Source organism: Mytilus trossulus, chromosome 4 (genome assembly GCF_036588685.1).
Source record: "Mytilus trossulus isolate FHL-02 chromosome 4, PNRI_Mtr1.1.1.hap1, whole genome shotgun sequence".
Classification (NCBI taxonomy): Eukaryota; Metazoa; Mollusca; class Bivalvia; order Mytilida; family Mytilidae; genus Mytilus; species Mytilus trossulus.
The window spans coordinates 33,057,217-33,079,389 of NC_086376.1; the positions used below are offsets into that span (position 1 = coordinate 33,057,217).

Sequence of the window (22,173 nt, forward strand, 5' to 3'; positions counted from 1 at the left end):
GACAGACAGACGAACGAACGGATGCACAGACCAGACAACATAATGGTCATAAAAATAATCATCTATTTGCATGATGTAGAAGTTATATAGTGGCTTCTCAAATTTAAAAAGTATGCAAATATAGTATTATCCATTTACTTCACATTTTGCTATTTAGTGGAATAATTCATGGTTCAATGACTTGGAAGCATATAATAGACAGGATTGTGGAATAATGATACTCAGAATGATAGAACAGGAAATGATGCCAAATTCACAAAGGGTATTTAGTGGTGTTTTAGATCTTTGTTTTGTGGTGTTTTGAGTAGTGCAGTAGGGTCTTTAATTTCCGTTTTTGTTTCTTCAAACCTTTTGGTAATTTCTATCTTTATCTGTATTTTATATAATAGTTAGTTGCAATCACATTTCACAAGGAAGTAAACAGTAAAATATTTTCTGTATGACAGTTCGTCTTTGCTGGTAACCTTAATCATGGTTTGTTTTTATTGTTAAGAAGTTTTGTCTTTTTTTCTACTAAGTTAGATCTCTCAGTAGTATAGATGTTGTTGCATTCAATTTTCAAAAAAGTATACTTTTACTATCCATAATTCATTTTGTAAAGACAAAAATAAAAACAAAACTTATTATATACTAGAACCATTTAATCACTGATTTAACAATGTCCTAAACCCGTCTAGGATATTCTGGACAAGGACACATCTCACTTTGTGGGCATTCTGGAACACATTCCCGTTGTGATAGAGATCGTTCTTGTATACATGAATATAAAGAGAAAATGAGTGATAATATTGCCAGTAATGCCACACAGAATAAGGCCACCGATGAGAGATCGTGCTCCTTAGTGTCGTCATCTTTTCTCTCTTTCCCACGTTGACTCTGATCACTTTTAGTTGGTAGCTCAATGCGGTATTTTTCTGAATCCGCCATCATCATGGGTTCATCTAAAATAATGACAGTATGAAGGTTGTAAAAGTTATTTACTTGATACATTGATGAAATAATTGCCAAAATCTAATTCTGCAAAACATAATAGGATGTTTGAAATATACCATTCGATAATCTAATTGAATTCAGCATTTTTAAATCTTGACAAAATAATGTAATAAGTTTCTGCCCAGTTTTTTTGTATCATCTCAAATATCTAAGTCTCAGTTTTTAATGGCATTCAGCAAATACCTCATCGCTATTTAGTCCATTCCAGGGAAAAAAAGTCATTTATACAACTCCCTGTTTAGGTCACCGGCCGAAAAATGGGGGTCATCAGTAGTGAGCTGAGGGAGAAAAAACTTTAGAAAGTGATCAAGAAACTTTGATATAGTATGATCCACTTTTTTCGAAATTAAAATTGAAGTAAAAAAATATTTTGTTTGAAGTATTTACGGTAGTTTAAAGTTTAAGTCTCATTAAAAAGTATCGATTCATGCGTGGGGAATTGTTTAAACAGGGTCCCATAATGAGATAGCCTGAACTGGATGAAAAAGTTTGTGTAAATTTAGAACTTATCCGGAATGGAATAAATAGCGATAAGGTGTAGTGGATTTATTTCTGTAAAAAAAATCTATCTACTCTTATTTTCTAAAGGAAGCAACACTAAAACATTTTTCATTTTTGACCTGATATATAAAAAAGAAGTATTTCTTCTAAAATTTACCTTGGTCTATCGATCTTTTACTTCTAAAACTAAGACTGCAACTGGACTGGAAAAGAAATATCAACTTCTTAACCATGTATTTCATGTATAAAACAGTATATAGAAACACCTGCTGAACTGCAACATTTTGATTCAAATGGAGTTGAAATGTAATCGGTGCAAACATCTTTACGATGAGTATATCTTACAACCCTGTTTATTGCTGTATATATCCTCTTGAACTTTAAAGATAAAATATATAAGATTTACAGGGGATTTTTTTTAACAATGTAATAAGAGAAAAAAAATGTGTATAGGAACAATCAAACGCGACAGCTTTTAAATGACTTATACGTCCAAAGGTCCCTGATGTACACATGTCCATATCGTCAATGTCGACACGATATCGAAAAACTGAAAATCAAAAATACTGAACTCGGAGGACAATATAAAACGGAAAGTTCCTAATAAAATGGCAAAATCAAATGACAAAACATCAAACGAATACACAACTGTCATATTCCCGACTTGGTACAGGCATTCTCAAATGTAGAAATGTTTAAATAGTCCGTTTTTATTAATGTTGTAATTTTTTGTCCAAATCATAGCTTGCGCCCTTTAATTAGAAAGTACGTATTTTTGGGAGATAAGTCGGATAAAAGTTAGTCACCCCATCACAGGTATTATTACATGTGGTACTCACCCCATCACAAGTATTATTACATGTGGTACACATCCAATCACAAGTATTATTACATGTGGTACTCACCTCACCACACATAGCCAGAAATTAGTAATGGTTTTGCTAATTAACATTCATAATATGTAAATGAGAATTGTACCACGTGATAGCAGTTTGAACTGGACTTGCTTGATAGGCTTGATATCATTAAAATCTTTAAAACACGGATATTATAAGTTGCCCGTCACAGAGTCCTCATTTACAATCAGTTTGATATTTCCGTAAAGTTGTCAGGCGGTCAAAATCAAAACAATGAACGCGAATTCAGTGAATTTTCGGTGCTTTCGTGAGTTTATTCTTCTTGAAATAGTGACATTTTAATTTTACGTGGGAACCTAGAGTTCAACGACTACACATACAAGTTTTGGACTTGCTTATTCTTTGGAAATTCAAGTTTCAAATTTCAACCCGGCAACCTATTTTTGTAAAGACCTTGTAAGCCAATTTTCAACACGAAGTTTGCAAATTTGACGTTTCAGCCATTTTAGCCTGTATTTTATACTGCAATGTTAAAGGCCTCTCGCTTCGAATTTTAAAATAGCTCAGGAACCTGTATTTTTGCAACAACAGTCATTATGTTTCGTTTAAATGGTGTATATTGTTGTGTACATTCATTTTCTGCCCCGGCAACCTGTCTATCACTTAAATTAAAATCAAAAAAGACATTTTTTTCAAAATTTCCTATCATTTTAATGTAATTTACGTGACCCGTATCCGATTATTATAGTATAATATTCAAATAAGCAAAGTGGCGTTGATTTCTGGATATGAGGTGTTATTACATGTGGCACTCGCCCCATCACAGGTATTATTACATGTGGTACTCACCCCATCACAATTTATTACATGTGGTACTCACCCCATCACAGGAATTATTACATGTGGTACACACCCCATCACAGGAATTATTACAAGTGGTACTCACCCCATCACAGGTATTATTACATGTGGTACTCACCCCATCACAGTTATTATTACATGTGGTACTCACCCCATCACAGTTATTATTACATGTGGTACACACCCCATCACAGTTATTATTACATGTGGTACTCACCCCATCACAGGTATTATTACATGTGGTACTCGCCCCATCACAGGTATTATTACATGTGGTACTCACCCCATCACAGGAATTATTACAAGTGGTACTCACCCCATCACAGGAATTATTACATGTGGTACTCACCCCATCACAGGAATTATTACATGTGGTACTCACCCCATAACCCCATCACAGTTATTACATGTGGTACTCACCCCACGACAGGTATTATTACATGTGGTACTCACCCCACGACAGGTATTATTACATGTGGTACTCACCCCATCACAGGTATTATTACATGTGGTACTCACCCCATCACAGGTATTATTACATGTGGTACTCACCCCATCACAGGTATTATTACATGTGGTACTCACCCCATCACAGGTATTATTACATGTGGTACTCACCCCATCACAGGTATTATTACATGTGGTAAATGAACAGCTGTATTTTACAGCAGTGTTGGCGGAGTCAGTTTCAATAAGCTTGAACACTTTGAAATATGGACTTTTAGCTGTTGTTCCAGAAACTGTAAAACCTGCTGATTTCTTAAATACAATGCCATCACCACACCTATAGAAAGAAATATTTCATGTATTTCTTATCATCATATAATAGTTTTCCGTCAATTCATCACGCCCCCCCCCCAAAAAAAAAAACCAAACAAAACAAACCCAACGGATTTCCGTACCATTGCTTCATAAAATTTTGAAAATGATAAATAAAGGCAAATGCTTGTTAAGAATTTTAAGTGTAATTTAAGATTTAAATCATCAAATGAATTGCATGCCCTGTCATGAAATTTGAGACTGTTTGAGAGGCATATGAGGGATATTCTCTAACATAAGCAGGGATAATCTTCCAATTACAAACTGGTTCATTAAAAATCACTTACCCTGCATTTAATATCTTGTATGATTTTGAACTATCGCTGTTTCTTGCATAACAGTCGTAAGGTGTTAATCCCTGTTCACTACCTACAAGTGGATTAAAAAGGGGTTTATATCCCAATTTCATTTTGCTGTTCACAACCTTCACGTATTAGTAATTTACAAAATCTATTAATAAGCAGAAAATGAAGAGCATGCACTTTTAAATGAACAATAATTAGTCCATAGTACACAGATGCTCCACTCACAATTTCAAGTTGATTGGTCTTTCAATTTCATAAAAAACACTCCTGACCAAAATATTAACTTTTAAAGCTCGACAGCGGACGGGCGAACAGACTAAAAAAAAACATAATATACCCGCCGCATTTTTGCGCCTGTCCCAAAACAGAAGCCTCTGGCCTTTGTTAATCGTATGATTTTTATTTTTAGTTTCTTTTCTATATTTGGGAGTTATAGTTTGCCGTCCAATTTCACTGAACTAATATATATTGTTTTAGGGGTCAGCTGAAGCACGCCTCCGAATGCCTTTTTTTCTCGTTGCATTGGAGACCCATTGGTGAATGCCTTCGGCTGTTATTTTCTCTTTGATCAGATTGATGTCTCCGACACATTCCCCATTCCCATTCTCAATTTTATAATGCACCTATGTGGGACATCAAAATGGATACAACCTAAAACTGAGACATAATTATGATGAATCAATCACTTTCCTTATTTGAAGTTTTCTACATTACCACCACTAATTGACAAATCCAAGTAAATTTCTCAACTTACCACCACTAATTGACAAATCCAAGTAAATTGCTCAACTTACCACCAGTAATTGACAAATCCAAGTAAATTGCTCAACTTAACACCAGTAATTGACAAATCCAAGTAAATTGCTCAACTTACCACCAGTAATTGACAAATCCAAGTAAATTGCTCAACTTACCACCAGTAATTGACAAATCCAAGTAAATTGCTGAACTTACCACCAGTAATTGACAAATCCAAGTAAATTGCTCAACTTACCACCAGTAATTGACAAATCCAAGTAAATTGCTCAACTTAACACCAGTAATTGACAAATCCAAGTAAATTGCTCAACTTACCACCAGTAATTGACAAATCCAAGTAAATTGCTCAACTTACCACCAGTAATTGACAAATCCAAGTAAATTGCTCAACTTACCACCAGTAATTGACAAATCCAAGTAAATTTTCTTTCCCATAGATACTTTAGTAGCATTTATGTCTTCTCCCAAAACATTCTTTAGTGTCAAGGTCGAACTACCAACATACTCAGCACCAAGTGTATGTACTAAGCCATCCGTTATCACAATTCGACTAGAAGAAAAAGTAAGGACAATGTACGATAAGACACGTTTTTGCCCCCCCCCCCCCTCCCTATTTTCTCATTTTTCAAATTGTGTTTTTGAAAGCGACTTTTTACTTTAAAATATTCCTAAATGCTTGAAGTTTGTTAGGATGAAATTTCGAAACCACTAATTTTAGCAACTGGGTGAAGTGAAAGGGGGTTAACTTTCGTTATTATTCAAATATTGTTATTATTCACTTTTAAGGTGTTTTGTACAACATTTTTTTTTAGTTTTTTAGTGCCTGCGCCAACGTGACCAAGGATTTTTTTCATTCCAATGTCATTAGCACTGTTTTAGCTGTCTCTGGGTCACGTAGGCATATCCTAAGTAATAAATTTTAAGAAACAATGACCAAAAATCGTTTTTTCTCCTTCTTTTGGCGTTTTAAGTGCCCTTTAACCCCCATCAGTTCACTCATTTTGTAAAATTAATGTTTTGAAGTTCAGCCAAACAAACTTCAAACCTAAATGAACATTTTAACGTGATAGCTTTCCACAACAGAATTTCAAAAATAAGAAAATAGGGGGGCTAAAAACGGACCTCATCGTACCTGGTCATTTCATCATATTGTACGATGGATGGACACTATGTAGTCAAACAGATATAAAACGACCGGTTTACATGGTATATTTATGTAACAGTGGATTGCTATACAATATGCAAAGTTTGGGGTGGAAAGTATTTCTAGATGTATTCTACGATATGAAAATTTATTTAAAATCCGTAAAGAAATTTAAGACAAACACTTATAAAACTGTTTGACGACGTTGTTAATTTCACGTGCACCCTTTGATTCTAGCGAATCATAGATTATCGTTGTTCATCTCGACGAGATCTATAATTGTCGTTCATCATCTCAAGATATTTTTTTCGCTAGAGCCAGTATGGCCAAAGCGGGAAAAGCAATGAGTTGAGATGACCAATGATAAGTGCTTTACCACTAGTTTACCAGTGATGAGGTTGTTATATTCATAAATGCGTACGCCTGTAATAGTTTTTATCGTTATTTTTCATGCGAAGATTTGTTTAAAACTTCAGTTTCCTGTATTGTCCTGCATTCAGTTGTGAAAAATTTCATTTCCATCCAAACCGGTCTTGAGCACAGACTATTCATTTCCAAAATCCCTTCCCCCTAGAAAATCAAATGGTTAATATCTTACTTGTCATCAATCTTTTTGTTTCCTAGAGTCCCTAAAGCATCTCCATTGGTAGTACATGTTATAGTGTAGGTTTCATAATCTTCCATCAATGTGGCGTTCCCGAATCCCCAGAATACTTCTATCTCAACGACATAAAGTTCAGATTCTTGAGCGGGATGCTGTAGAAATTATATATTCACCATTTACAACAAATGCATGTTAGCCAATTGGATTGTCAAATGTACCCGTTTTCTACGTTTAGCTTAGTTAAGGCTACGATGTTGAGCACGCCCATTTTCTACGTTAAGCTTAGTTACGGCTACGATGTTGAGCACGCCCGTTTTCTACGTTTAGCTTAATTGCGGCTACGATGTTGAGCATGCCCGTTTTCTACGTTTAGCTTAGTTATGGCTACAATGTTGAGCACGCCCGTTTTCTACGTTTAGCTTAGTTGCGGCTACGATGTTGAGCACGCCCGTTTTCTACGTTTAGCTTAGTTGCGGCTACGATGTTGAGCACGCCAGTTTTCTACGTTTAGCTTAGTTACTGCTACGATGTTGAGCACACCCGTTTTCTACGTTTAGGTTAATTGCGGCTACGATGTTGAGCACGCCTGTTTTCTACGTTTAGCTTAGTTATGGCTACAATGTTGAGCACGCCAGTTTTCTACGTTTAGCTTAGTTGCGGCTACGATGTTCAGCATGCCCGTTTTCTACGTTTAGCTTAGTTGCGGCTACGATGTTGAGCACGCCCGTTTTCTACGTTTAGCTTAGTTAAGGCTACGATGTTGAGCACGCCAGTTTTCTACGTTAAGCTTAGTTACTGCTACGATGTTGAGCACGCCCATTTTCTACGTTTAGCTTAGTTACGGCTACGATGTTGAGCACACCAGTTTTCTACGTTTAGCTTAGTTACGGCTAGGATGTTGAGCACGCCCGTTTTCTACGTTTAGCTTAGTTACGGCTACGATGTTGAGCACGCCCGTTTTCTACGTTTAGCTTAGTTGGGGCTACGATGTTGAGCACGCCCATTTTCTACGTTTATCTTAGTTACGGCTACGATGTTGAGCACGCCCATTTTCTACGTTTAGCTTAGTTACGGCTACGATGTTGAGCACGCCAGTTTTCTACGTTTAGCTTAGTTGCGGCTACGATGTTGAGCACGCCCGTTTTCTACGTTTAGCTTAGTTATGGCTACGATGTTGAGCACACCAGTTTTCTACGTTTAGCTTAGTTGCGGCTACGATGTAGAGCATGCCCGTTTTATATGTTTAGCTTAGTTACGGCTACGATGTTGAGCAAGCTATGTTGTTGAGCACGCTGTGTTTCTAAGTTTAGCTTAGTTAGGGCTATGATGATAAGCACACTGTTTCTACGTTTAGCTTAGTTGCGGCTACGATGTTGAGGTCACGCACATTTCATTCCAATGACCATCTCCGATAATTAATTTAACAATCGAAAATATTAATTCAATTGAAAAATTATGCAACCATATACTCGTATTACATATATATAAGTACGTCTGAGTCAGTGACAACTCTACAACAGATGTATCCATTGGATCGCCATCAATGATGGTGATACATGGCTGTGTACATAATGCATATACAACTCGTCTAAACATCAACCCAACAATGTTAGATCTGTAAATTTGCTTTCGCAAATTTTTGGCTCGTATTACATATATATATATATATATATTTTTATTAAATATCCATCATTTTGGTTGGCGGAAAAAAAGTCATGTATATGTGGTGTTTAAAAAAAAATACAAAAATACATGAAACATCAATAACTGCACGAGCTTTTAATGGCAACGTAAGAACAGTATTAAGGGTGTGTGAATTAAAAAAAGAAATTTGGGATGAGTTCAATATCTATGTAGCAGGCTAGTCTACAGTTACACGTTCAATAGTCAAAAGTTTACGTAGCACTACGTCGCTGCTACGATATTGAACTTGGCCCTGGTTAAAGCCACTATTTGGGCCTAAAATAAAATTTCATTTGTTTGGCATTGCCGCCCGACCCACTGAAAATCTTGCCGCCTGAATAATTTTATTAGTGTTTTAAAATTTGTATTTTTTTTATTTAAAAAATCGGAAAATTTCCGGAATTTTGATCATATCCGCGGAGTTGGTTTCCAGACTTTACTTATTTCAAATCATGATCTTTGAAGTGCTTGTTGTACACTGTAGTCAGAATAAGCTCTTGAATGACATAGATTAGAAACTAGAGGCTCTAAAGAGCCTGTGTCGCTCACCTTGGTCTATGTGAATATTAAACAAAGGAAACAGATTGAAAATTGACTACAAAGGTCAATAACTCCTACAGGGGTCAATTGACCATTTCGTTCATGTTGACTTATTTGTAGATCTTACTTTGCTGAAAATTATTGCTGTTTATAGTTTACCTATATCTATAATAATATTCAATATAATAACCAAAAACAGCAAAATGTCCTTAAAATTACAAATTCAGGGGCCGCAACCCAAAAACAGGTTGTCCAATTCATCTGAAAATTTCAGGGCAGATAGATCTTGACCTGATTAACAATTTTACTTCATGTCAGATTTTCTCTAAATTATTTGGTTTTTGAGTTATAAGCCAAAAACTGCATTTTACCCCTATTTTCTATTTTTAGCCGTGGCGGCCATCTTGGTTTGATGGCCAGGTCACCGGACACATTTTTTAAACAAGAAACCCCAAAGATGATTGTGGCCAAGTTTGGATCAATTTGGCACAGCAGTTTCAGAGAAGATTTTAGTAAAAGATATATAAAATTTACGAAAAATGGTTGAAAATTGACTTTAAAGGGCAATAACTCCTAAAGAGGTCAACTGACCATTTTGGTCATGTTGTCTTATTTGTAAATCTGACCTTGCTGAACATTATTGCTGTGTACAGTTTACCTATATCTATAATAATATTCAATATAATAACCAAAAACAGCAAAATTTCCTTAAAATTACCAATTCAGGGGCTGCAACCCAAAAACAGGTTGTCCAATTCATCTGAAAATTTCAGGGCAGATAGATCTTCACCTGATTAACAATTTTACCCAATGTCAGATTTGCTCTAAATGCTTAGGTTTTTGAGTTATAAGCCAAAAACTGCATTTTACCCCTATGTTCTATTTATAGCCATGGCGGTCATCTTGGTTAGTTGGCGGGGTCAACGGACACAATTTTTAAACTAGATACCCCAATGCTGATTGTGGCCAAGGCGTCCCAGAAAAAAAATTAAAATAGCCTTGCCAGAGGCAGACGTCATAATTATTTGGACTACCCCTAATGCTCCATTCAAGGGAGAGGAGTGTTTTATTAAAACATAAGATTTTCACCTAATCTTTACATGGAACATGGATTGATGTTCTGAAAGGCCTTGTAGAGAACTCAAATGTCGTCTTTGGTTAAGCAGACAGTGTCACTATAATTTGTTGGTGTCTGCTTTGCATCCTCACTTCATGGGATAGAAGCTTTTCACCAAGACATGACAGAACAAACATCTGTAGCTTTAACCCTTGAAGGATCTCTTGAATATGTGAAATCTATCATGTTTCTTGAACCAGATAACAAAGCATGTTGCCATGTAAATTCCAAAACAATGCATTCTTTGACCTATAAATTATTTACTTTTACAAATTGCGACTTGGATGGAGAGTTGTCTTGTTTGCACTCATACCACATCTTCTTATATCTTTTCAAAATGATGCCTTGGCTTGATGGCTGAAAGGTGTACCTGCATGCACAGTTGCCTGAAGATTCATAATTATAGGGGAAATAAAATATTTTTACTAATAGTATTAATTATTATATAGAATACTTAGTACTAAAAATATTTTATTTCCCATTTTTTCGCTATAATTATAATTAATACTACTAAAAGTATTCTATTTCCCATTTTTTTGCTCCAATTATGAAATCTTCAGGTGACTGTGCTGCATGAAAGCACCAAAGCTAAAAAACCAATACATGTATGGTCCACGATTTACAGGTTTATAGACAATAGTTTTGTACCTGTAGAGGTTAGCCTGGTACAAAACATACATATTTTAAAGACTAGCCTCTTGTGTGTATCACAAACTAAAAATCAAACCCCTCTTTTCTTAACATGAATAAGATAATTCTTAAAACAAAAAAGATATCTGACAGCAACATATTTATAAATATTGTCTGGCATTCATGTCTGTTCTTGTGCCAACCTTCTAAATTTGTAATATTTTTCTATCCTCAAAAGCTGATCAGGGGCTGCAGTGGCTTTGATTGTTTTCTAGTTCGACAAAATTTACATTTATCAATGCTAGTCTATCACCTCTAGGTATAAGTTTGCAACCACAAAATTAAGGTTAGATTGTTAAGACATTTATGATAAGGTTCCTCTGTGCACTACGCTTTCATCCACTAATAAACCGATTGTCATGAACTTGCCCATATGGTGTAGAAAGGTAATTTTAAATACCATCAAACAAGCAAACAATGAATCGAAGCTTACATCACTTATTTGTACAGGGAGCTGTAGTGGTCGAACTGATTAAAATATGACAAGTTTACCAAAGTGAAGGCATCTTCAAGATGTGACATTAAGCCTCTGTTCAATAGACAGTCCCACAATTAAGATTCAATTTTCATGTCTAACGATGTTATATGGTTAATAATTTCAGTTCCCTACCACAGATCTGTTTCTGCTGGGTACTTTGGTTTACACCTCCAAAAACACTGAACATCTGACATGAAATTACCCATATGTTGAAGAATGTGACATTAACCCCTATCAAAGAAACCATCAGTTTGTACACACAACTGCAAAATGGTGCACTGCTTTTGGCTGTGATCTAGAGTCAAAATGATTATGATTGCAATATATAGTTTTTAAATGTAATAAAAAAAAAAAAATCCCTACCTACCTACCCAACTGCTGATGGGGTTAGCAATGCCAAACAAACAATTTTTTAAGGGTGGCCTTGTGACAAGATTTTGCGAAGGAGTTTAATGTTTGCTATACCAGGGCCCGTATGCATAAAGCTACTTAAGTTAAGATTTTCCTTAGTAAACACTCAAGTTAAGGAAACACCGCCCTTTTTATCTAAGTGGTATGCATAAAAAATCTTAACTAAGTATTTCCTATGTAAAATCTTAGTTGCTTTAAGTCACGCCTACAAAACTTAAGTCAGTGGTTTGCATAAAACTCCTTATACTAAGGAAACGCCTTAGATAATACTTAAGTCTAAGGTACCTATAGAGCTACCTTAAATTTTCAAAAATAATTAAAAATCAGTCGAAAATATGCGTTTTTTGCAGAACATTGAAAGGTTATCTGCAATTTAAGTGATTTATAACTTTATCAGTAATAAAATACTAATTATTCGTTTATTTATTGCTAAATATTAACGATCATCGCGATTTCCTTCACATCACGTAAAACAATCAAGAGATAACAGTGGGTAAATATATTTTACTGTTTCCCAATCTCGTAATTGTGTATACTGAAAAGTACTCAGTTTTTACACTCGTGTAATTCATGGTATTCTATTTTTCTAATGCTTTCTCTGTACGTGAACGTTTTTTTTTAATTGTTAAACTACATCGGGCGGAATCAATTGTAACCATTAGTTAAAACCGAATTAGGGAATGAAGAGAGAACATGCAAAACCACATCTTGTCTATATGTATGTGGGTTTTGGTTTTTTTTTTGCTTTTTTTTTTGGGGGGGGGGGGGAATTTGGTTTTATTCTAAAGATTTTAGGCATACCCTAATTTTTTTCACTTACAGGGACAACATCGAGAAGTTTTAAGACGTATATCCAGAGGTGGATTTCTTTAATTAGGGGGGGGGGGGGGGGGGGGGGGGGGCATGGACCTCTTTTTTGTTGAACCAATTAGGTTGATTGTTTATGGAATCACTGTTATGCAGTCAGAGGTCCACACTGCTACACCCCATGGAATTCGACGTTGATATAAGGTATTATGATACCTTACTCGTATTAAATTATTTTTTTTCATATTTCCTTAATTCAGCGAGATATATTGCGGTTTCGAAAATATTGCTAAGTACGTTATGGTGTGGAGAATGTATATATACTTACTGTAATAATTTGATTTAGTATAGATTGTATGACTTTTGAAAAATGCTCTAGTTTGTAAATGGATTTCTAGAGGAGCAAAAATCTTCTCTCCCCAATTTTGTTGTACAAGAGAAGTGATAAATATGTTAATTGCACATCAAAATAGATTTTTTTTAAACCATAAGCAAATGTAAGCAAGGTGTCTGGAAACCGAGATGGCAGCGCATATATAATAAGCTGAACGATTAGTAAACATTTTATTGAAAAAAGTATTTTGTAAAAGTATTTGTTAGCACATGCTTACAATGGTACACCAAGTCTTGTGTTACGCCAGTGAAACCTTGATCATGTTTTGTTAGAGTTTAAAACATAGTGCTAGCTCCAGAAAATATTACACCAATGAAAGATAATTAAAGATTAACTAGATGAAAGTTTTGGAATACCGAAATATTTTTCTTCCAATGCTCATCCGTCAAAACATCAACCTTAAAAAAGCTTTGTGTTAGGCCCCAATTGTTGATCATTATACTATATTACGTTCTATTGAATTGTTTTACATATCAAATTATCAATATCAATTTAATCCCAGCTTTAAAATAAAAGCATGCATTAATCAATAAATTAAAATAATCATAAGAAACTTTAACACGGATGAGTACATGTGATGAGCTAGTTAAGTTATAGTTATTGACCAAGCAAGTCGGTATATTGGATTTAATCTGCACAGCTTGTGTGACCCTGATTAACCCGAACGACGTAGGAGTTTGGGTTAAAGGGTCACACGAGCGGAACATCAATGCCCCTATAGACGGATGGTCATGGGTAACATCAATGCCCCTACAGATGGATGGTCATGGGTAACATCAATGCCCCTACATACGGATGGTCATGGGTAACATCAATGCCCCTACAGACGGATGGTCATGGGTAACATCAATGCCCCTACAGACGGATGGTCATGGGTAACATCAATGCCCCTACAGACGGATGGTCATGGGTAACATCAATGCCCCTACAGACGGATGGTCATGGGTAACATCAATGCCCCTACAGACGGATGGTCATGGGTAACATCAATGCGCCTACAGACGGATGGTCATGGGTAACATCAATGCCCCTATAGACGGATGGTCATGGGTAACATCAATGCCCCTACAGATGGATGGTCATGGGTAACATCAATGCCCCTACAGACGGATGGTCATGGGTAACATCAATGCCCCTACAGATGGATGGTCATGGGTAACATCAATGCCCCTACAGACGGATGGTCATGGGTAACATCAATGCCCCTACAGACGGATGGTCATGGGTAACATCAATGCCCCTACAGACGGATGGTCATGGGTAACATCAATGCCCCTACAGACGGATGGTCATGGGTAACATCAATGCGCCTACAGACGGATGGTCATGGGTAACATCAATGCGCCTACAGACGGATGGTCATGGGTAACATCAATGCCCCTACAGACGGATGGTCATGGGTAACATCAATGCCCCTACAGACGGATGGTCATGGGTAACATCAATGCCCCTACAGACGGATGGTCATGGCTAACACCAATGCCCTTACAGACGGATGGTCACGGGTAACATCAATGCCCCTACAGACGGATGGTCACGGGTAACATCAATGCCCCTACAGACGGATGGTCATGGGTAACATCAATGCCCTTACAGACGGATGGTCATGGGTAACACCAATGCCCTTACAGACGGATGGTCATGGGTAACATCAATGCCCCTACAGACGGATGGTCATGGGTAACATCAATGCGCCTACAGACGGATGGTCATGGGTAACATCAATGCCCCTACAGACGGATGGTCATGGGTAACATCAATGCCCCTACAGACGGATGGTCATGGGTAACATCAATGCCCTTACAGACAGATGGTCACGGGTTACATCAATGCCCCTACAGACGGATGGTCATGGGTAACATTAATGCCTTTACAGACGGATGGTCATGGGTAACATCAATGCCCCTACAGACGGATGGTCATGGGTAACATCAATGCCCTTCAGACGGATGGTCATGGGCAACATCAATGCCCCTACAGAGGGATGGTCATGGGTATCAAACATGAATGCCCCTCCACTCAAATCCAAACAAAAAATAAAGAAAATGCACCCATATCTTACATTTGTCATATTTTATCTGCTTTTAAGTCTATAGAATATAATACTTTGTGTATCTGAAAACATGTTAAATGGCATTTATGTACAGTAATTTAATTGACCATCAAGCTGGACACTGGAAGAGTACATGTATATATATTTTATCAAACATGCCAGTATATGTTTATGGTCTAAATACTCATAAAGTCATGGACATTGATAGATATTCTAGTTTCTCATTTCAGTTATAATGTCAACAATGAAAATTGATATATATCACATTCTTCACAAGAAATCTCAAACTAATAAACTACTAGGGACAATATCTTAAATTCCTTTAAACATTTTGATTCTAGGCAGAGCAAGAGAGAAACTCGCTTTAGATAGTAGCATGCTAAACCATTGTAAGCTTTATAATCCGTTTTAATAATTGCATTGAGTCTCAAAACTAGTATCTACAGCACAATTATGAACTGTCGCGGATGGTGTAACAGAATATTCAATGAACTTACGAAAAAGAAGCAATCTGTACCAGGGGTTGCAGTGGAATCATCGTCATAGTACAGGTTTGTTGTTACTGCAGTATTCGAGTCATTAATCTCAGCCATCTTTACTGTGAATGGAACGCCATTATTATTGCATGTCAGTTTTGCGAATGCATGCAGATCAGACTTAACAGTAACGTTAGCTCCTGCACCATCTGATGAACCGTCTGCTCCAAGCTGTCCGCAGCTGTGGGTTACTAAAACAGAAAACCTCCATTAATTAATGTTTGGATCTACCTTATCAAAGCTAGTAGAATATTCTTACCATAGGGACTGGGTTAGCAGATTAAATTTTTGTAAATCAAATGTTTTTTTTATATTTTTTTTAGTAGTATTTCCTGTCTATTTGTATTACTTAACGTATTTGACAATGACATCGATATTTCTTTGTTTTCCGAATACTGAAAATATCAGTATACGGATATGGATAGTAAACTGCACATTGCTAGAAAACAAAGAAATATCGATGAATCTTATAAAAACTTTAACTGCAGACTGTATGTAATGTTAACTGGAAGAAAAACTAAGTCCATTTATAAGTAAAATACGGAAATAATGGAATTTTATTTTTACAAAATTTACTTCTGGATACTATCTAATGATCATAAATAAGCTTTTGTCCAAGTTTAGTACAAACCCAGGATAGTTTAAGAAAGTTATTAAAATTTCAAAAACTTAAAACACAGAGTGAATATTTGTGGACTCCACCATCGCCACCGACGGAATGAAGGATATGCACAACTACAAAAATGTACATATGTCCTTAATTTTCATCTAAAAAGGTTTCGTGAAATAATGTTGTGTGGTTTGAGAGGAGTTGCGATGACAAGAAACGGACGGACGGACGGGTCAAAAACATAAAATACCCTCCGCAACTTCGTTGCGTGGGGTATAATTAAATATGCTTCTTCATTCAGCTCTGATTTTCGCTTATGCCTATAATTTGGCTCCAATATTAAAGGCAACGCAACAGCAAAAAAATATACAGATTACTATTTCCGAAAACCCTACTCCGCATTTTTCACCTTTTATGGTAATGTAGTTTAGATTGACAGCTAAGTCAGTACAACATTGCCTGTGACAGTCAATTTCTTAAGTTTATACGCCGATTGTTGTAAAAGGATCCAATAATCTTAGCATCAAGTCACGCTTCGTTGGCATAAATGGTTGAGATATTATAATCCATTCTGCATCAGTAAACATATTAATTAGTAAGAGAGAAATAATAGAAGGGAATTGTAGCAAGTCTAGTTCGGATATGATACAAGTGTAAACTCTCGCTCGTGGAATACGCTATTTTAAAATAGGGATAAATCCTACTTTGTAAAGAATCATTCTGATTCAAACAAAAAGTTCTTTGAAACCGATATTATCAAGATGCTTGATTTCTTGATTGACAACATATTTGTTACGTTCGGAGGACGTGTTTTTCAACAGACTGTCGGCATCCCAATGGAAACAAACTGTGCCCCTCTACTTGCTGACTTGTTTCTTTATTATTATGAGGCTGACTTCATGCAGGAACTTCTTAGGAAGAAAGATAAGAAGTTAGCAATATCCTTTAACTCTACTTTCCGCTATATAGATGACGTTCTTTCACTAAACAATTCAAAATTTGGTGACTATGTGGAACGCATCTATCCCATCGAATTGGAGATAAAGGATACTACAGATACCGTGAGTTAAGTCGGCTTCATATCTTGACTTAAATCTAGAAATTGACAATGAGGGTCGGTTGAAGACAAAACTTTACGACAAAAGAGATGATTTCAGCTTTCCAATTGTGAACTTTCCATTGCTAAGTAGCAACATTCCAGCAGCACCTGCATACGGGGTATATATCTCCCAATTGATACGATATTCCCGTGCTTGCATTTCCTATCATGATTTTCTTGATAGAGGGTTACTGCTCACAAGGAAGCTATTAAACCAAGAGTTCCAAATGGTGAAGTTGAAATCATCCCTTCGTAAATTTTACGGACGCCATCACGAGTTGGTTGACCGTTATGGAATAACCGTTTCAGAAATGATATCGGATATGTTCCTTACGTCTTAACTACAATCCCCTTCTCTTTCATGAATTTGACCTACAGAATTACTACAGACTATTTACTGGATTTGTAATAACATAAGCAACACGACGGGTGCCGCATGTGGAGCAGGATCTGATTACCCTGCTTACCCTTCCGGAGCACCCGAGATCACCCCTAGTTTTTGGTGGGGTTCGTGTTGTTTATTCTTTAGTTTTCTATGTTGTGTCATGTGTACTATTGTTTTTCTGTTTGTCTTTTTCATTTTTAGCCATGGCGTTGTCAGTTTGTTTTAGATTTATGAGTTTGACTGTCCCTTTGGTATCTTTCGTTCCTCTTTTAAATAGATTTGAACTGAATGGAAAAAGGGAGACAAACACAAATTTACAACGACCAAGTTAAATAATGTGTATTACGTATACTACGTCAAAATATATATTTTTTGTTTAATTTACAAGTTAAATGGTCAACGGGAGAAAAAAATGAACATTTTTGAAATGTTAAGGTACGTTACGTATTATGTACGTGAAAAACCTAAAATTCTCGTGAAACTTACCTTCTATAACAAGTATCCGGGTTAACGTTGTCACGATATACTAGACCTTCTATAAGAAGTATCCGGGTAAACGTTCTCACGATATAACAGTTCTATTGAAACTTACCTTTTATAACAAGTATCGGGGTAAACCAGTTCTATTGAAACTTGCGTAAACGTTGTCACGATAAACCAGGGTTGAGTTCAATATCGTATCAGCTACATATAGTTGCTATCAATATCTATGTAGCAGCTAGTCTATACCTACACGTTCAATAGTCAAAATCTACACAACTACGATATTGAACGCGACCCAGTTCTATTGAAACTTACCTTCTAACAAGTATCCGGGTGGAACAGCATAACAGTACACCTAAAATATAGAAAATATATAAACTATGAATCTATTTGTTTGCTCTTCACTCGTTTATATCTATGAAACGGGAGCATTTAAAAATTCTACAATTCGAACACCGAAATAATGCATTTAAATGAATACTATAGTTTTATTTTGACACGTACATGTACATATTGTAAAAGCAAATTACTCCCCCCTCCCCCGCCTCTTTTCCTGTCGTATGTATGTACATCAAGACCGTCTGTGTCGTATGTACAACCAGAGGAGTAGCCTCTATTACTAGTAATAGCTTGTACAAATCATTATGTACTTGACCACTCCAGGTGTTAACATGACATTTGAATCAATTCATGCACCTCTGGTTCATTTATTGCTTGCTGTTGATACTTAATATTCGTTGGAAAATATTTTTTAAAGTAAATTCAGAATGGGAGCAAGTTGAATAATAATTTCTCAAAAGTAGTCTACCAGAAAATGATGACTAGGAACATACATTTTGTTTTAGTCGATATCGGATATGTTAAAGACCTTGAACGTACCGATCTTGCTGAGCGTTTCTTGCTTTTTGTACCCGGGATGTAGCTTATCATTAAATGATCCATTTTGGTTGAATTTGTGGATGATTTGGGTTATTGTAGAGATTACAACTTGGGGAAATTCATGACATTAGCCAAGCTTTAAATGACAAAAGCGTGAAAATGGTGCGTATGTTGAAAAGCGGTGAACTCGGTTTACGGCCATGCTATAAAATTTTCCCGGCTGCTCAGGTTTACCCGATGATTCGAGTTAATTTTGTGGTGTAAATACGGCCATATTTCCGAAAATGTTATGGTGAACCACAATTCAATTGCGCAGGACCATGACCTAGGGACAAGGCCTCGAAGTAGTAATTAAACTCAGATCTGTACTGAGAGTAATGCAACTTTAGAACAATTATCATTGATCTATAACAAGTTGTTCCTATCAAACTAATTTATGCAGAAAAGTGAATTTTGAAAATTGCAAAATAATTCAGTTCCTGAATCATGTCGACACTCACTTACCGCAAACAGGCAAAAGATTACTACAGCAAAAGAATGCATAATGTTCTGAAAAAAAAGAAATTCAAAAACAGTGCTATTGGTTTGAGTTAGTTTGTATACACTTGCATAATATATTGTTCAACTAAATTGAACTATGTTTATTTTTAAAAATGGGAAAGTTAAACAGGTACCGGTATACAGCATATTCTGGAGGGGTATTTGAGATAAAAATACCAGTTGAGATAATTCAGGATTTCCTGTGTGAGGCATTTTCTACTCAAGATTAGTTATTTTAAGCTAATAGCAGGCACTGTTTTATAATTGAAAAAAAATTAATAGAAATGGTGCTAGTAATGAAATTTAAAGTCTAGTATTTTTTTGGCGTGTACTGAATTTTATTAGAAATGGCTATTTTACTTGCACCGGCATTATAGTGAATTTTTTTTGCCGGTTCTTTGTAAAGAAAGAAATTAAATAATTGGCAGTGGCTATTTTGAAGGCTCTGTCTGATTGAAATATCTTACTTCAAGCCGACACAATAGCCTATTTCTATAGAATAGGTCTGTAGGTGGCTATTTTACCAGCACCAGCACTATACTAGTGAAATTGTTATCAGGGGCGGATTTAGGCGGGGGCGTGGCGGGCGTGCGCCCCCCCTCTAAAATTTGCAAAGCATGGGTTGACTTTAACATATTTAAGTACCAGAAGAGACCATTCCATCTTTTTTAACATTCAAAGTATATAAAACAGTCAGTTTAACAGAATCAACATCATTACTAATCAACTGTAATCAACTGACCTACGCTTTATTAAAGTTCTATAAATTATTTCCAAGGAAGTTGTCACACGCGTAGCTGCATTCGATGACAAATATAATGGGTTTTAGCAGTTAAAGTAAATACAAAAATACAAATGTTACATTGTTACATGTTTATAATCAAGTTCTTTGATAATCGTAGTTCCAAAACATCCCTTACTCACTTTCACAATTTCCTTATGACACGATCAAGAAAACAGTCGGCAGGTGAGATTCTTTCATAATATCCGTAATGAAAGATAGAATTACTGTTTCAAGCGAAAGGTTAGTTTATTAATTTGTATCTCTTTGTTTATATTTGTTTCTCACTTGCAAACCTAAATATTTAGCCGAATTCTGTACCGTATTACATGCTTGGCGTCCCAAGAAAATAAAGATGTCTGCGTAAATGCATTTCATTCTGATTTTAGTTGCTATGTGGAGAACACAGTAAAGTCTGGCACAAGCTACGAAATTCAAAAGAGTTTAAAAAAACCCAGATATATGAAAGGACAATTTAAAATTAAAAATCGCTGGTAGAATAAGAAATTTTCGTTTGCAAAATATATAGGTCAGGTGAACAATTGTGAACTGTCTCGTCTCACTTTGCGTCCGTATATCTGTAGATTGTTGTCAGGGGTGGATTAAGGCGGTTTCAGCTTGAAACTTTAATTTCTTGATCATTTTACTGCACAATAGTTCGAGATATCTACATTTCACTCCTTTGAAAGAATATTTTAATAATTTTACCTAAAAAAAACTCCAAAAATGTTTCGCGTCGCTCCGATCGGCGAACATAAAACTATGCGCCCCCCCCCCCTAACTGAAAATCCTGGATCCGCCCCTGGTTATTTTGCTGGCATTATGTAAGCGGACGCATTATTCAAAAACTATTTTGTTTACATCTTCATATAATTGAATATTATTTCAAAAGCAAGTTCTATTAAAACATTTTTGATTTTTGAAGTTAAATGTATGTGATCGACTTTGTTATAATTTTGAAAACTACTTTACTAGAATGAACACGGTCAACTTAAAAGCACCAAATAATTAATGATATACTGGTAGCTTTTTATCCATGGCAAGAGCTACTATTACTATATATTACGACTATGACGGCAAACTTAAGCCACTGCAAAAAATATACCGCATAATCAAAAAGTAAGGCGGATACCTTGGATTAGCCATGTGCCATTTTATAAATCAATATTGTTCATTTCAACTTCTATCAGCATGATTATGAAAGCATATATGACAAAATAACTTTGTTTCGTTAACATAAAAACAGTCAAATTAAAGTCGTTTTGCCATGCAATTACCTTAGGCGTATACAAGTTCTTTAGTCTTTACCCAATTTTAAAGATAACGTCTTTTGATGCCATTTCAAGACGATAGGAAAGCTAAAAAAATTGAATCATACGGGGGGTGGGGGCAAACTAAATTAATCTTCGTTTATTTTCCACAAAGTGCTCGTTTTCTATTAAATGCAACGAAACAGTAAATAATAATGCTTTTCATCAAATTTCCCCTTGGTATATGTACAAAGCGGCATATCTCTATTATCCATCATATCAGTAGTTTTGATACATTTGAAGTTTGAAAAGTTCGTACAAAAATGGCTACAGAAGGGGGGTCATAAACCTTAACAAATAAAGGAATAATTTATTTTACATGAATTTATTTTTATCTTTATGTCCTACCTGTGACTTGTCCTGTGTCCAAAATCCGTTTGGCTGAAATTGTCAGAAACTATAAGTATTAAATACCCTGTTGTAACTGCACGTGTTTATTTGGCGGGAACCGATTTGTTTTTAATTGCCCGAAATTATTCACAATCGAGATCACCTGAAGTTTCAGTTGAATGAATCAGATCTGTCAATATTAAA

At 35.8% G+C, this 22,173-nt stretch overlaps 1 protein-coding gene across 2 annotated transcripts; it reads right to left on the reverse strand.

Moving 5' to 3' along the window:
- Positions 1 to 624: 624 nt before the first annotated feature.
- LOC134715148 (vitelline envelope sperm lysin receptor-like) lies at positions 625 to 22,108 on the reverse strand. 2 transcript variants are annotated; one of them, XM_063577101.1, is made up of 10 exons: positions 21,988 to 22,108; positions 19,513 to 19,557; positions 18,445 to 18,484; positions 15,514 to 15,743; positions 6,838 to 6,995; positions 5,491 to 5,645; positions 4,319 to 4,400; positions 3,831 to 3,996; positions 1,652 to 1,697; positions 625 to 941 (listed from the first exon to the last, which is right to left on the reverse strand). In XM_063577101.1, exons 2-10 carry the CDS (start codon positions 19,549 to 19,551, stop codon positions 664 to 666), a joined length of 1,194 nt encoding a protein of 397 aa, XP_063433171.1. In that variant the 5' UTR covers positions 19,552 to 19,557; positions 21,988 to 22,108; the 3' UTR covers positions 625 to 663. The 2 variants fall into 2 exon arrangements, with proteins under 2 accessions (XP_063433171.1, XP_063433172.1); XM_063577102.1 differs by lacking the exon at positions 19,513 to 19,557 and having other exon boundaries at positions 21,988 to 22,077.
- Positions 22,109 to 22,173: the final 65 nt, after the last annotated feature.

What these genes read in the sequence shown, in the direction of transcription:
- LOC134715148 (XM_063577101.1), bottom strand. Translation starts at nt 19,551, where the DNA reads ATGCATTCTTTTGCTGTAGTAATCTTTTGCCTGTTTGCG. An exon ending in GTACAGATTGCTTCTTTTTC is followed by an intron (nt 6,996 to 15,513) that starts GTAAGTTCATTG and finishes TAATTTCTACAG; the next exon opens with CATCCCGCTCAAGAATCTGA. An exon ending in GTAATAATACCTGTGATGGG is followed by an intron (nt 1,698 to 3,830) that starts GTGAGTACCACA and finishes TTTCTTTTCCAG; the next exon opens with TCCAGTTGCAGTCTTAGTTT.